This window comes from Vicugna pacos, chromosome 5, assembly GCF_048564905.1.
Source record: "Vicugna pacos chromosome 5, VicPac4, whole genome shotgun sequence".
Taxonomy (NCBI): Eukaryota; Metazoa; Chordata; class Mammalia; order Artiodactyla; family Camelidae; genus Vicugna; species Vicugna pacos.
The window spans coordinates 69,792,916-69,810,621 of record NC_132991.1 but is presented as its reverse complement, the minus strand read 5'-3'; the positions used below and the strand labels follow the sequence as shown (position 1 = coordinate 69,810,621).

Below are 17,706 nucleotides of genomic sequence, written 5' to 3'. Positions count from 1 at the left end.
TCTTAAAGGATTTCAAGACACTTAATTCTTCAATTTATCTGATCTTTATTTTGATATGCTCTAAGAGGAGAGGATCTAAACCAATTTTGTCTTCTCTCCAACTGTTAGTATGTAATAAACCTTTCTCCCTCAATGATTTGGATTGCCTCCTATAATTACATGTTGAATTTTATACCTACTAGTGCCCCTTTCCAGCAGAGGTATGTTTAATAAAAAATAACTATAATAACTTACCAACAGTGGTTGAGAAAAGAGTTCTAGCTGAGCTCTATAAATGATGTCATCAAGGACTTCCTGGCCAAGGTCCCACTGTCCATTATACCTATGGAGAACCAGACTATTTACTATCTTTAACAAATATTTCTAATTTTCAACAACAAACTTTTTATTGTTCCAAATCCTACTATTTTGGTTCTGTAACAAGATATTCACATTAATTTTTACATCATTTCATTTCTAAACTATTCCATTTTTAGTTACAAGAACAGAATACTGACATTCAAAACAGTTTACAGGGGTCTCTTCACGTAAGTTGGTTTTAATCATGTGTTGATATTTAGGGTAATCTATTTAATGCATTCATGAAAACCTGGGTTATGAACTATGTACAAAGACATAGTTTTCCATAAAGAGAATCTGACAATTTCTAGATTTCAATTTAATGACAAGTTATGCTATATTTTGGCTATTTTAAAATTACTAAAAGGACTATGAACAATTATAGGCCAACAAATTGGACAACCTAGAAAATGGACAAATTCCTAGAAATATACAACCTACCAAGAATGAATCATGAAGAAATAAAAATCTGAACAGACCTGTCACTGTACCCAGAGAAGACTGAATCGCTAATCAAAAACCTCCCAATAAGCAAAAGTCCAGATGGCTTCACAGGTGAATTCTACTAAATGTTTAAAGAAATAGCAATCCTCAAATTCTTTCAAAAAACAGAAGAGTGAGCACTTCCATAGTCATATTATGAGGCCAGCATTCCCCTTATATAAAAACCAAACAAGGACACTACAAGAAAAGAAATTACAGGCAAATTGGCCTGATGAACATAGCATAGATGCAAAAATCCTCAACAAAATATTAGCCAACTAAATTCAACAATTCACTACAAGGATCATATACCATGATCAAGTGGGATTTTTCCCAAGGATGCAAGGAGGGCTCAACACCTGCAACTCAATTAATTGTGATATACCGTATTAACAAAAGGAAGGATAAATATCATATAATACTGTCTTATATTAATACAGTCAATAAAACAATTGCCTTTGTTATTATATAGCTTTCAAATAAAAAGTATAATTCATTGTAAAAAGTACTAAAAGAAATTCACATTAGAAAAACAAGACAATGGGTCCATCATGGAATAAAAGATTCAATGTTGTGCAACTAATAAGGAAAAATGAGAACTATTAAGTTTCCAAACACTAGAACGAATCTACCCAATTTCCTAGTCCACCTACTTACATGGCATAATAAACCCCTGTGAGAAGTTGCACCATAAATTCGGGATCCAATACTATTCGACCACAGAGTTCTTTCCAATGTTTTTCGTGTTGCCGTGGAAACCCACTCACACAAACCCTAGAAAAATACAGCATTTATCATGTGTAGTCTCCTAGTCCATTAAATAAGTTATTTTTGTTTTCATAAATTCATTTATTCAATTACTCATTCCTCAAATATTTTTTGAGTACATGTTATGTGTCAGTCACTGTCCTGGGCCTATGCACACAGTTGTGAGCAGGCAAAAAGACAAAAATAAAACCTGTGCGCTCATAAAACATGCATCTTAGTGGACTGTATCAATGAAAGCAGTAACTTTTCTCAAATAGCTATCTCTTTCATAGTCATCCTTCCCGCTCTTCACAAAAGAAATGTATAACTTTCACATATCCCCAACTGTATCAGGATGAATAAATGGAAGATACAGAATTCTCAAAACAAATAAAATACTGATATCTTTGAGGCCTTTTTTAATCAAAATAATTCTCTATTTTTCATCCCATTAAGAGATGCTTCCAGAAAAGTTATGCTTAACAATTATCAAAAATTGTTATGTATCTCTATTATTTTAATATATTAATTTATTAGAAATAATTGTAATGGTGAGTCCAGAAGAAATTTTTTAGTGTTTAGTGCATTATGGTCTCTCAAGAAATATTTTTTAAATTTTAATTTACTTTTTTTTTTGGTAGCAGAGATATACAATTAGGTGATCAACAGAAGACTTGTAAGTATAAAATGGCATTATATTAGGATAAGATTATGTGGACAAAGTAGACAAGAAATTCAATTTTAAGAAGAAAAAAGGAATGTTAAGACTATTAAAGGGAAGTTTGTCCATTTATTTCGCATATGGATGATGGTGGATATTGTTCATAATTAGATCACTGTGGTATTTACATTATATACATTTAAAATACTGACTCAACAATTACTTGTTATCTTATGTCAATATTTACATACTGGAAATCATATCATTTGAAACTAAGATAGAATAAAAACTTTAAATGTTAACTTAAAAATGTACAAAGGCTACAGAGCTTTTCAAAAATCTTTAGGAAACATGGGAATAAAAATTTGAGGACTACTAAACTCTATCATCACTTTTGTTATTAAGAAACTCTACTAAATGCCACAATAATATTACAAATTAGAGATTTGACAGATTTGTTTTAATGATCCCAAAACAGTCACTTAAAATAAATATATTTGTAGACAGGCCGTAAGTGCTTATTTTATTTATTTATTTTTCGGTGGGGGGAGGTAATTAGATTTATTTATTTATTGTTATAGGAGGTACTTGGGATTGAACCCATGGCCTTATGCATGCTAAGCATGTGGTTTACCATTTGAACTATACCCTCCTCCATGTAATTAAGTGCTTAAACAATATACTCTCTTGATAACAGTATCTAGATTAGAGACAAGAATTTTATTAGTCATTAACCAAATTATTACCGGCAAGTAAAAATAATATAATTATTTTAAGATAACCTATAAATCAAACTTATAGCTAGTTTAAATTGGTCTTCCTCCAGTTAGCAAAATTGAGTTTTGTTATAAACAGGACCACACCCTCACCCCGTAAGACAACAGCATAAACTCATGCAAAGCATTGGTGGTGGGGAGGCTCTTGGAGGCCATGATCCCTATGATCCCTCCCTCCTTGTATTCACACCCTGTACCATCCCCTCCTCTTGAGTGTGGGTGGGGCCTGAGATTTGCTTGTAACTCATAGAACATGGCAAAGGCGATAGGATTTCAATGAACACGTGTACATGAGTATGTGATCATGTTATGTAAGACTGCAGTGCAGGTCTTTCTCTCTCAGTCCTTTTCTGCTTTGAAGAAGTGAGCTGCCATGTTGCAGGCTGTCTATGTTGGGAGGCTCACATGGCAAGGAATTGATGCTGGCCTTCAGCAGACAGTCAACTAGATATTGAAGCCCTTAGTCCTACAACTACAGGAACTGAATTCTGCCAAGAGAAGTTTCTAATTCCTCAAATGAACCTGAGATAAGACTGCAACTCTAGCTGACATCTTAACTGCAGCTTGTTAATACCTTAAGCAGAGGGCCCAGCTGAGTGACGCCTGGACTCCTGAGCCACAGAAACTGTGAAAGAATAAATGCATGCTATTTTAAGATGCTAAATTCATGGTAATTTGATATGAGGCAATAGAAAACTAATATAACATTTAACTTTCAGGGTTGGGGGGTGCTCAGTTTCCTCAAATAAAAATCAGTTGGGCAGGATAAACTCAGTGTTCCTTTTATAATTAAAATTCTGTTCCTCTGACTCCAAACTAATATATATTACTAAATTTTTTTCAATAGTGGAAATTCAAATTTCAGCTCAAGTCTGTTCAAATTATTAGAAATTCTGATTTAGTAAAGAGTAGAACACACAAATACAAATGAGACGTACACATAATTGCTGCTATTGCTAATCTTATCCAAAGCAGAGACAGTTATTTGTGAAATAGATAAAGAAAAAGTTCACATTTCTAAAGATTTTCTCTACATAGAGAACTACTTCTTCGAAGCTCTCAAAGTGATTTATAAAAATCGAGACAGTGATTTGGTATATCACTAAACCACTCTAAACCTAAAACATCTTTCTTGGCTTAACTCAATGTTCAGCTAGAAAATAATTAATACTGAAATATCTTCAAGAAGTCATGATACATGAGGATAAAGACTCCTATAGGAATGTAAGCTCCCTGAGTTTTGTTTACTGCTATGTCACCAGAAGTTGGAACAATGCCTACCAGAGAATGTGCTCAACAAATACTTGCCAAATAAATGAGCATGAAGGTTAATGCTAAGTATTTTTACCTGGAGCCCATTCGACAAAGAGACTGGTAAGATGAAGCAGGCATATACACGATAGCAGAATTATAACATAACATGAGAAAACTCAGGACTTCAAACCTAGAAAAAACAAAAACAAGGAAAAAGGATTACAAACAATTATTTCTACTAGAGACTGTAGTAAATGACTTCTTTATTGGATGTTTATAACAACTTTGCCTTAATACTGACCTTCATAGATACTCAGAGTATTCTAGTATCTTCCTCAATAAATCCCTATTTCCATTTGCCTTATTAAGGGTCATATCCCTTGCTGCCACCTACATTTTCTTCCTAAAAAAAGAAACCATCATGCTTGAAAGATGACTCCCCATCTGCATTAATCCACTGTTCCTATTGACTGTCTGATAAAACCCAAACTTGTCATGGCATACAAAGTCCTGTAAAATCCACCCTCAACCTACATCTCCAAACTCACTTCCCTCCACTGCCCACAACATACATCACACTACTTCGATCTTCTTATACCATTCCATGAATGTGCCAAAACTTTCATAATTCCTTCCTTTTATGGATATTATCCTTTCTTACTAGAACACACTCTTCACTTGGGAAACTCTTGCTAAGGTTTCAAGTTCTGCCTCAAATTTTTATCTCAGACACAAGCTGTTCTCAATTCTCCCAACTTAAAAAAAAAAAACAAAACCCAAACCCCAAAACTGTTCCCTGTATCTGTGTAGCTCTAATAAAGCATTTATTCCACCAAATCAGTTCTGCTTATCTCTGTTTTATCTATTCAGTAAGCAACTGTAGGACAGAGACCCTAATTTATTCATCTCTATCTCTAGCGTTCAGCAGTGTTTAATACATTGTTATTGTTTGATAAATTTTTATTGAATGAATAAATGAATGTTTTCCAAATCTCTACAATCACTAAGAAAGTGGCTCCTAAACCTGGATGCATATTAGTTATTTAAGGACATTTTGGAATAATATATTCCTGTGTCTCAACACTGACTGACCCAATTAGAATCTCTGGGGGCAGGACCCAGGAACGCTGTACTTCTAAAAAGCTTCCTATAGTGGTGAACAGTGTATGGAAACTCTCTGTACTATTTTTGAAACATTTTTTTAAGTCAGGAATTATTTCAAAATGAAAAGTTAAAAACTGAGTTGAAAGTCTGACGTGGAAACAGTCACATCAGATCCTTTTCCTTCTCTATGCTGCTAGGTTTATTGAAGATTTATTTTCTGAAAGGATAAAAGAGAAATTTCTACCTGGGAACCACCAGGCACAATTGTGGTTTGGGGTCAGGGGGAAGAGGGGAAGACATTGAAAATAGAAAAACTAAGTGAAATAGATCTTACTGGATATTGAGACCTCAAGTTCTCCTTCCTCATGTGGCCACCAGAATGCTAGCAGCCAGCCCTCTAGTTAAGAGACCAGAGAGTTTTCTTTAGGGAATTTGACCAACCTGAGAAGAAAGATGTAAAGATATGGGACTTGGGAAGTTCCTCAACTGAATGGGAAGTTGTGAAGTTCATAGTCAACTAGCCCTATTTACATGGTCACAGCTTCTCATTTTTTACTCCTCTACTCTTTTTTCTAATATAAATTTAGGTATAATCAGTTACAATGTGTCAATTTTTGGTGTACAGCATAATGTCCTGGTCATGCATATACATACATACATTCATTTTCATATTCTTTTCCATTAAAGGTTATTACAAGATATTGAATATAGTTCCCTGTGCTATACAGAAGAAATTTGTTTTTTTAAATCTATATATAGTGGTTAACATATGCAAATCTCAAACCCCCAAATTTATCCCTTCCCACCCCCTTTCCACTAGTAACCATAAGGTTGTTATCTATGTCTGCGAATCTGTTTCTTTTGTAGATGATTTAATTGATGCCCTCTTTTTCTTCTTCTCTTTTTTAGATTCTGCATATGAGTGATATCATATGGTATTTTTCTTTCTCTTTCTGGCTTATTTCACTTAGAATGACATTCTCCAGGTCCAATCATGTTGCTGCAGATGGCATTATTTTATTCTTTTTTTTTATTGCTGAGTAGTGTTCCACTGTATAAATATACCATGACTTTATCCATTCTCTGTCAACGGACATTAAGGTTGTTTCTATGTCAAATGTCAAAAAGAACTGTTCTATCTGCCCACAAGAGAAACAGAGACTGCAGATGGCTATGGGCAGATTCCTTCAAAGTAAGGCCCGGCACTGACAGCTGGACTGATGCCAGTGGGCCCTGGAGGCTACAGATGGGTCTTGACAGGAATAGACACTCTGCACTGAGCTTTGTTTACCTGATGGTAGATCAAATACTCAAAGTACTGTACAAGGACCACACAGACGACACTGCACTAATTTGGGGTGCTGAGTCACATTTCTTTAGAGCAAGGAACACATGAACACATTTTACAGCTCATAAGGTCTAACAATGGGTAAGGAGATACCCTCAGGTTAATGACTTGACAGAGAAGTGGAAAAAGCAATTGAAACATTTGTTCTAAAATGGGGCTGGGGTGTGCACTCACACTCAACATGAGGAGGACCAAGGGAGGGCCACCTCTAGACAGATTTCTCCCCTTTTCTGGGTGATTTGGGAAGAGGTGGGTAGGGGGACAATGCTGGTAAGACTATGTAATTCTTCCCACAGGGATGGTGGTATAACTAGTTTTTTCTTCCTTTTTCACATCACCTCAACTTTTTTCCCTTACCTAAAGTGATGACCTTAGGACCAGGGTTGCCACCATGAGTGCCAGAAGCAGAGATGATTCCTAAGCAAGAAACTATAACTCTGTCTTTAAATCTTCATGTCAGAATTCCTAAGTGCCTGATAGGCAGGTTGTGCCTTCACTCCATCCAGCAAAATTGGGGTTGACAGAGAATGCAGATGTACTTTGTAATGGTTGAGACAGTCCACCAGTACCGTACCTGAGTAAATCTACCCCCACATGGATGGGGGTGACTAAGAGGAGGCACATGCTAGACTAGCGCTGCTGCCAGCAGTCTGGACCAGCACAGCAGCTGAACTGAACAGTCCTTTCAAAGGCAGAAAGTTTGGGTACAACTGTAGAGAGTGAGGAATGATAGCTGACAAAAGAATTAATAAATGAATTATGCACTGAGGGAAATTCAATATAACATTGCTACCTTAAGAGAGGTTCAGAGCAAGAGATGATATTGTCTCTTGGCTAAATTATATCAGAGTCCCAAAAGGGTGAAGCCATGTGTTGGTGAGACAACTTCTGCTTTCAGAACTTGGTAAAGTCAGACGGAAGCCTGCAAACTTGAATGGCACTGCTCTAGGAGACATTTTGGTGCCATGATATGATGATGAACTGGAATAATAGTGACAGACTCTTATTTTTCAGGTTACATCTACTGTCATTCTGTGATATGGTGAAACACTGGTATTGCTGGTAGGTTTTAATACTGATAGTGATGGTCAAACATATCGGTAAATTGAGTTAAAGCATCCTTCGGATGTCTCAGAATGGAAAACAGACTGAGAGAAGAGCTGGATTTAGCTAATCATCAGCTGATTTCTATGATAAATACTCTGCTTTATCATAAAGTACAAACAGCAGCAGATTGGGGTGGAGTGGGAAAGAGTAATCAAATTGGCACAAAGATGAAAATGTGTATAGTGATTATATAGAATAAATTAGTTGTTTCTTCAAATCTGTCTCTAGCTTACACAGGCTCATCAATGTTAGGTATATTCATAATGACTGTATTACTATGTGTGTGTGTCACATAAAAGCTACACTAAATGTAGATGCCCAGATAAACATGATTGTTTTTGTTTAAAACAGCCTTGGCCAAAGGCCAGGGGATGGTCTGTGTAATAGAGTTTGGCCTTGCCCTAAGAGGTCTGGCATTTGCCTCCCTGCCAGGAAGTAACCTAGGTCAAACCTGATAGAGTGTTTAGGGTGGGTGTTGTAGGCAATAGGTCAAGGGTGGGATCGGTCACATCTGACATTCTTAGACAGAGGCTGACCTCACTATAAAGAACCACCATGTGATTCAGGGTGGGGCTTTGGGTCACATAGTATCAATCAACCTGGAGGCTGAGAGCAAACACGTGAGCAATCAATATAATCAATTATGCCTCATAATGGAGCCAAATAAAAACTCTGGAATCAAAGTTCACCTGAGTCTGATTCTATGCCTACTATCACACACTGATGCTGGGAGGGTAAGCATCCTGAGTCCATGGGTGAGGACAACAGAAACTCTGTGTTTGGAACCCTCCCAGACTCTACCCTATGTGTCTCTCCTTTGGCTGATTTTAATCTGTATCCCTTCCTTGTGAAAAATCATAACTGTGAATATAAAGCTCTCATTCAGTGAGTTCTGTGAGTCCATCTAGCAAATTATCAAACCAAAGAGTGGTTATGGGAACCCACCCTCTAAAACTTGCAGATGATGTCAAAGTGAGGGCAGTGCTGGGGACTGTGCATTCAAACTCTGTAGTCTGTCTAACTTCGGGTAGATAGGTACTCTACCCCACTCTACAATGAAGAAAGCATGGAGTAGAGTGTATACAAACTGCTAGAAAGGGCAAGCTTACAAGCTGTAGTGCTACAATGCAAACCCTCGTTTGGCTGATTTCATGCCCACTCTATTAGTTTTTACACTGCTTTATACAAAATGATCATAATACAGTACATCCATTAGATGGATGGGTATATACTGGTATGATGTATCTCACTAGTATGACATACTTAACTTTTTGTCTCTTCTCATACCAAACTTGAATCAAAATAATTATAGTCAACTATAAAGCATAAACTAACAATTATTACTGTCTACCGTTTTGATCATTACCGGTTTTGTGCAGTGAATGTTTCCCTCTGAGGATGAAGATCACTGTAAACAACCCTGATGAGATCATGCTGACACAATGCCCCTTCTGTCAAAGCCATGGATCCAATTGTTGAGGGCTACAAAAACGAGGTAAAGTATGAGACTATGTCTCTAAAATTAAGTAAAAACCTATATCATGTAAGGATATATAATTTTGTTTCAATAAAAGGCACTTTCAGACCATTTTTTTCTTCTCTTTCAAAAGCTCTTCCACTTTTCAGTTATATACCTTCTATAGCTGTTTTTAAAATTATATATATAATATATACAACTAAAAATATACTGCTTTAGTTTTTGAAATACTATAGAATGAATCGATATTTAGGAGACACAATAAGAACAGTTGTTGAAGACTAAAGGCTACAAATAAAATCAATTTTCACTCAGAGAACTCTTGGAGATTATGCATCCAAACTTGTCTAACTTCAGGTAGGTTGGTACTCTCCTTAATCCCATTCTACACTGAAGAAAGCAAAGAGTAGAGAGTTATAATTACATAACACTAACAAGAAGACTATGATCAAATGTCTCATGTTTCTAAAGTTAGAAGAACCGTCCATTTATAAATGTTTCACTGTCTTCTTATTTTATACCATGATACATAGGACACAGTTAAAATCTACTATTCAGAAATGTTCTATGCTAATGTTCAGCCCTGGTTAAATAGGAGGCATTCTATTTCCAACACAAAACAAAGTCCCAGGGGAATTAATTAAGAAATTAATCAAGAAAATAAATAGCCACATAGAGCTATGAGGCAACTGGATACTATTTACTGGTAAGAAAATGGAATATAATTTTCTGACTACTTGTAACATTTCTTTAAAAGTTTTCCTCACAACTTTACACACTACAGGCCACTACAGACCAAACCTTAATTATAACATATATCTTTAAAGAGAGCAGACAGGAGTTCAGCTCAACAGGAGTCATCTACCTATATAATTATCAGTGTTCTCACATTCTTCGACCAAATAAATAAAAGCAAAAATCAGAAGTGTAATATTACTGAACAGCTAGAATTCATCAGCTAGACTCCTTTAAATGGAAATAAAATAATTACAGTGTTAATATTCTTCTTAGCCATTTTCCTAAAAATTAAGAAAAAGCAATTTAACGGATGATTTCTAATATATAAATTTAATATAATATATATTATATAATACAAAAATATTTTTAAAATTAAAGAATATTTTTGAAAATTTGTAAAAGACTAATAAAAAAGACTGAAAATGATACTGGTGGAAGAATGAAAAAGAAATAAACAAGAACTAGAAGAAAATTTTCCATTAATTACTGTCTGTTTCCCTTGACTATAGTTCTGCTTTATACCACTAATAACAAATATCTACATTTAAGAAACAAATCAGTAAAGATGTGTTAGAAATATTTATCTCTAGTAAGAAATTGACTTTTATCTCTTACTCAATATAATGTTTAAAATTTCTACCTTTCCAGTCTTACCTCATGGTATATTGAAGGCTTAGATAAAGAAGGTATAGTAAAAGATAGAACTTTATTGTTTCCATCTTTATCAGCAATTTCCTATAGATAAAAAATGCAAAGATAATGAATAATTATAGCACTATATTATAAAAATAATACTTTCTTAACTTGATAAATACGTCATTGGAAATTGAGAAAGATTTTTAGAAATAGTAATATATAAAACTATTATGACCTTAGTGTATCTTTTCTAACCTATTAGCAAATTTGTACACTTTGGTGGTTGAGTAATCCTTTGAGAAATATTGAGATATAATACCATAATCAATCAAATATACGATGACAACATAGACATGAAGCAAGCATACAAATTTTCATCTGAAATTTACATACAAGTCAGGGCGATACATATAGGACAGATCTTTTAGTAGAAACATGGCTGAGTTTAAAAGATTACAATTAAAAGACTTAACCAAGACAGCCACACTTATTAAAATAAGAAAAATACATTACTGTAACACAATCTTAGCTAAAAGAAAATACTACAATTACTCAGCAATAAACAAATGATCTGAAATAAATTACATATTAACATAATTAATACTACTCCAAGTGAATAAACATTAAGTTCATTTTAGGTAGTTTTTACTGAACTATAAAAACATTCTTGTGATTTTTAAAAGCACTTTATCCTTTCATTGAAAAGGTCAATGGTGTCCATTTCTATAGTCTCTGGCACCTCCAATCTTCTACAAGTATCAATAAAAATCTGCCTATAGATGCCAGCAATTAGAGGGGTGAAATGCTCCACCTGCAACACTTCTTCTCTCTACTAATTTTAGTCTGTTTCCTTTAAAACTCATATTGGTATACACAACTGGCATAAAATCCAAAGAGAGAAGATTGCCCTTAGTAGACCTAGAAGGAAGGTGGTCAGAGAGAGATTGAGTAGTTGCACAGCATAAAAGGAAGAAACAACAATAAAAACAACTATCATCACCAAAACACAAACTCAAAAGAACTTCCCTATAGAGCTCATTTCTGAGTTTAACATGTCATAGGAGAGTAACAGTTACACGTGAGCAATGGCCATACCTCTCATTTTGGCAGGAAAATGGTTTTAAAAATCCCTAGAGAGATCATTTAACTGTTTTGTAGTCAAACTAGTTACCACCTTTGGGCCGCTGTGCCTCAGAGAAAGTGTACGCTAAGATGAATGGACCTGGTTTAAGTTAGGCAATAAAATTTCAATTTTTATTCCTAAAGTTCAAATTAAGCCAAACACTTTTGATTTATATTTGTGTGTATCTGTGGAGAAGGGTGTTCTGAAATTTAAACAAATTAAAGTCGAGGGCAATATAAAGCTCTCCCTGGGGCTATCTGAAGCAAGGGAGAAGTGCTGGGGAGAGAAAGAAGAAAAAAGAGAAATGAATATATGAAAGAAATCCAGTGTGGTAAGAAAAATTGAGAACCACAAAAAAGAGAGAACTCAGATATAAGGGAATTAAAAAAACACAGAAGCCTGAAGTTACATTTCTGACGTAATTGAGCATTTTTAAAATAGTACACTATTTTTCAGATGCCAAAAGATAATTAAACCACAGCACCATCAAGAACTTGTCAGACATTCCACTGTACAACATTTTTTGGTTCATCTGTCCTACTACTGAATTTTATTACCGTAAACAATAAAAATGATAGCTTAATGTCAAACATAATCTAAAATACTAAACTCAATTATTAAATCAACATTTACTAAGTCCCTATACTAAGCACTAGAGACACAGTGATATATGAAACAAATTTCCTACTTTAAAAGAAAAAATCAGGCAATGAAGCAAAATGAAGAATTTTATACCTTGACCAGCTTTTCATTAAAAAAACTCACCTTTAATTATGATACTACTACTTACAATAATAATAGTAAACATTTAATAAACACCTCAGGCAACATGCTGGATTCTTCTAATTGTTTTTAATTCTACTACTTTATTTCTGTTTTACAGATGAGGCAACTGAAGTCAAGACAGTAAGTAACTTGTCTAGATTTAAAACAGCCAATAAGTAGTAGGGCCTGGTTTTAAAAAAATACAAGTGATTCCAAAGGCCAGGGTCCTTCTTTCAGATGAATATTCCAGTGATGGGAATTTTTAAATGACGTTTTAAAGGACAAGACTTAGAGGAACAAGCACTGCAGACAAATAATTATTGTGAGAATGAATGTTTTGTGAGGTACTTTATTACCTCTCAACTATAAACTTTATTATGTGGAGCGTTTGTTTACAGTGAATACACAGAATATAAGAATTCAAAGGGCAGGAATTTCAATACCAATGTCCTAAACTGGGCACATAGGCAAAAAAACCCAGAATAATAATGTTTAAGGTACTTATGAATTCCTTAGAAGAAAAATGTTTTATAAACAATAAAGTGCTCAATTTATATTATTATATGATTATTAAAATAAGTTTAAAAAATTTTAAATGCAAGGCATTTATAAATATAGGTCAAATAAAATAATTTGAAGAAATATGCCATAAAATATTAACAATGCTATCAATTATAATAATTTCACTTACTTTATAACATGCATTACCAGCAATTACTTATTAAACACCTCTGTACTCTAATTTAAATAAGTTATTCAATAGATATTTAAATCCATTTTTCTGTAGATATTCTGTAAATATTATTTCAGAGGACTTAAAAAAAAATACTTAAAATTTCCCAAATCATCATTTTCAACTTACCAAATTGTAAATTCCTAACAGAAGTGCTTCAATGCAGCCATTACTCTGTCTGTCTCGGCTAACTGTAAGCCGTAAATAAACCCACATCAATTCCGGCAAAAACTGCAACGTGAACCTCTTAAGTCGAACCTCGGAGCTACGATAGAGCTCAAATAGCTGGTGGCAGACAGGCTCCAGGAGCTAAAAAGAAAATAAAGCGTATTAGTTATTTCCATTCTTTTGGCTGTAACTGTATTTTTTAAAGATAGATATACTTACATAATATTTTAAAAATAAATTCTCAATATTAATTTTTGTTTATTTTAAATCAATGCAAATAAAACCTATTTATGCACAGACTACACATTAAACTGACCAATCCACTAACAATAAGAAGTACTCTGTGCCCATACAATATCAATATATCTTTCAATATACTGTACTATTAAATTTATTCGATAATTAGTTCTTTGACCAATGTACTACTGTATATTTAGTGAGTTTCCTTTTCTGTTCTTACAAACCCTTACTACCCTCCATTTTGAAAAGTTTCTGTTAGAAGAAAATAATTTCAAATTATCTTTTGGAAATAAACTTTAAATCTCAATTTAGACTATGATTTAAACACATTATATACCACTCTGTAGAGAAAAGGATTTTGCAATACATAATATTTAGACATCCAAAATGCTAACTGATATTTTAAATATATATAAGTAAAACAGATTACTTTTAAGACTGACTTAACTTGTACTAATTACATTTATTGGAAAGATTCCGAAAAGGAAAAAAGTGTAAATATAGAGAAATAGCTTTTCCAATGTTTAATTGGATAATTTTTCAAATGATAGCACATAATATGATTTATAAGCAACTTTATAATCTTGAAAAGTGAAGAAAATGAGTAGTTTAAATAAATCTCCTCTCCTTACTAAACATGTACTGCTAATTTAGAATGGTTTTGGTAGAATAACTGCAGACTACACAAAACTGGCCGTGATTTTTAAAAGCAGATAAAACACCAAAAGGAAACTATAAAATAATGTTTAAATTAAAATTTAACGATAGCTTAAAAAAAAGGAATAATTTATACACTTACCTCTATTCTGAATGATTATAATAATGCATACATATACATTTGGAAATCTGCTGGAATATAGTTATATATGTCTGTAATAATCTAACACTCCAGAATAAAGTCACTACTTTCACAATTGTAAATTAAAGGTCAACAAATCCTTTGTTGATTGTACAGTTAATATACAGAGATGAATTAAGCTTAGCTCTTAACAAACAACTCTAAAGCTAGAAAAATTTACACACACACATACATCTTAGCCTAGGAACTACTAAGCCCTTTATATGAAATCACTATCATTGTCTTTAAAATCTTAAAAAGACATTCCAACTCTCCCCTTACACTGAAGTCCAAACCAGGCAGGCAATTTGCCCAAGGTCACAGAAATTAGTGGTGGAGGAAGACATTAAAATTCAGGTCTTCTGACACCATGTTGATGTTCTCACCACATAGCATTTCTTACACTAGAATGGAGGCGGAATAGGAGGTGAGCGTGGTTTAGTTACAAATAGTATATTCCAAGAGTGCTCACAACGAAGTAATAAACTTTTGAAAATAGTCAATTGCTGGCAACTTTTTAAACTATGGTCAATGATATTCAGCTCCTGAGGGGAATTAAAAATTGTTGCTTTTATAAATTTATGTATTAAAAATATGTATCCATGTTTCAAACCTACTTTCCTCTTTAGTAAAAGACTTTAAAAATTGCCTTCTCTAAATTTCATTGGCCATCTTACAATTTGCTTATGTTATAAAGACCTTACTTCCCTTCCTCAGTAGCAGGTACACTGGCAGGTAAAGACTATACTTTAATTGAGCACTGCAAAGAAATAGAGTTATCAAAATTATTACTCTGCTTTTTTTTAAAAACAAAAAAAAGGGAGGGAGGAGAAGTGGCAGGAAATTCAGTAACTTTTAATCAGATACCACTGCAAAATAAGACTTAAAAACTTGACAATGTTCTTTGTTAAAAATCTTTAATTCCAAGCATATGCATTATGCCATCATGTTCTCAATTTCTCAGTATCATAAATGACTCTGACTTCCCCTAAATGGTGCTATCACCCACACCAAAAGGTGTTAAAAATCATTAACTTCTAGTTAAAAAAAAAAGCTTAAGAATAACTGACATTTTCCTCAAACTTTAGCAAACAGTTTTGACATGATAGTTATTAAGAGACATGCTATATGATGAACGCACTGAGAGCAGTTTGGGTGGAATAATGGAGACCGAACTCGCTTATGAGTGGGTTACAGAAAAAGTGGGAGGTGAGGAAATGGGGACAACCAGACAGAGGCTCTGAATAATAAGCGACACTTTATAAAGTTCATCTGGGAAGAAGGACAGAAAAATGGGGTAATAGTAAAATAGAAGGAAAATCAAAGGTTTTTTAAAAATAAAATACGGTGTTTACTGTATTCCATACATCAGAAAAGGGGGAAAAATTAATGACCAAGGAAAGAGAGAGGACAACTGCAGGAGCAAGCTTTGAGGTGGCTAGCGAAGATGCTATCCAGGCTTATGTGGACGAGACGGCCTTTGACACAACCTGGGACACTCCACCCACCGAGCTGCAGACACAGGAGGAAAGCGTAGGCAGAGATGCTGGTAGAGTGGCAGATTTGAATGGGAAAATAGGGTTTCCAACTATTTTCTTCTTTTATAATGACACAGAAAGCAAGCTGAAAATGAGGGTGAAGGACAGTTAAGAGTGATAGAAAAGAGAAAGTATAAGGGGAGCAGGGGGACAGTATACCAAGGAAATACTATCTGCTCACTTGTGATTTTTAGTCCTGCATTTAAAATGGAGAAAGTCAACAAGATTGTGTTTTCTCCAGGCATGCTCAGCCACTCAGGTACAGGCATGAAACAAATGGATGACTAAGTTTTATCCAGTGTTGATATTTTGCCCAAAGAATATGAATTAAGGGAATGAGATGCAAAGGAGCTAAGAATGTTTACAAGGGAATGACTGTAATGATGGACCATGATAATTTAGCTAAGAAAAGAGGGAAGTGAGATATTTGAGGGGAGGCAGAAGAGCAATCAAGTCATGAAAAGGCGAGAGTTTACAGTCTCCTTGAAGTGGAAGAACTGCTAGAGTGACCAAAGAATCTAGAAGGAGGGAAAAGAGAAAAATAAAGCAGTATGTTGGTCTAGAGATTAAAACTTGAGCTGTAGTTTAGGTGGACAGTGATATGTAATATTAAACTTCTAGGAAATACACTTTTTTGAGAATTTTTATGGTATTTAAAGTAAAATGATAAGACTGTCATAAGTTTCAATTAATATTATGTATGGCATGTGACAATTTTCTGAAATAATTTCTTATTAAGTAAATAATATATCTGATATTTCAGAATATAACAAAATCAGGACTAAAAGGGCCCTCCTCCTAGGACTGGAGTCCAGAATTGCTTTGAGATTCTACAGAGCTTAATTTTAACATTCTGTTCTTCTGAAGTATGAACACATGGTTAGAACCTTATGACCTGATGGAAGTAAGGATGGAAAGACCAGACCTGCTTTAGCAACTGCTTGATTCTAATGACTGCTGGGTCTTGAGCTTACGTCTCTCAAATTATAATTTTTCCATTTCTAGCCTTGACAAAGTCTCACATGTTAATACCATAAAGTATGACAATGAGTGTGTATATGTCCATGAATGACTGAAAGATTGTGCTGAACACTGGAATTTGACACAACATTGTAAAATGATTATAAATCAATAAAAAATGTTAAAAAAAAATAAAGTATGACAATATAAAGTAATGTGAATAACTTAATTTAATGTCATAGCTTCCAAAGACTAAAAGAAAAAAAGGAAGCCAATAATTTTTATGCTTGTGAGTCCTAACGAAAACGACAGCATTTTAGAATCTCATTTCGTACGTCACTATTCTTCTAGTCTATATTTATTAAGTGTTCATTACGCACATGATAAAATACTAGATTCTAGGGAATTAACCAATACAGAATATACGACCACTGCCCATGAAGAGCTTACAATCTAAAGAGAAAGCATAAAACAAATACATTTTAATAAGCAAAGCTTAATGTTAAAACAGTGCAAAACAAGGGGTAGGGAATAGACATTCAATATTCACACAGAATTTTGAAAACTCCTGACCAAGAAGGATATGCATATATGTCCATTACCACACCTAAAGTTATAAAACATTCATAAATACACAGCAAGAGGAAAAGAAGCAAATGAATCCTGCAATT

At 34.0% G+C, this 17,706-nt stretch overlaps 1 protein-coding gene across 5 annotated transcripts in view; it reads right to left on the bottom strand.

Moving 5' to 3' along the window:
- The window catches only part of HYCC2 (hyccin PI4KA lipid kinase complex subunit 2), a 63,473-nt gene that overhangs the window by 14,913 nt on the left and 30,854 nt on the right, over positions 1-17,706 (bottom strand). For all 5 annotated transcript variants that reach the window (XM_015240009.3, XM_015240008.3, XM_015240011.3 and 2 more), the window contains 6 exons: positions 13,421-13,600; positions 10,689-10,769; positions 9,186-9,301; positions 4,355-4,450; positions 1,480-1,596; positions 235-322 (listed from right to left, as the gene is read on the bottom strand). In XM_015240009.3, coding sequence (XP_015095495.1) covers positions 235-322; positions 1,480-1,596; positions 4,355-4,450; positions 9,186-9,301; positions 10,689-10,769; positions 13,421-13,600 — 678 coding nt within the window. The remainder of the gene's footprint in view (positions 1-234; positions 323-1,479; positions 1,597-4,354; positions 4,451-9,185; positions 9,302-10,688; positions 10,770-13,420; positions 13,601-17,706) is intronic.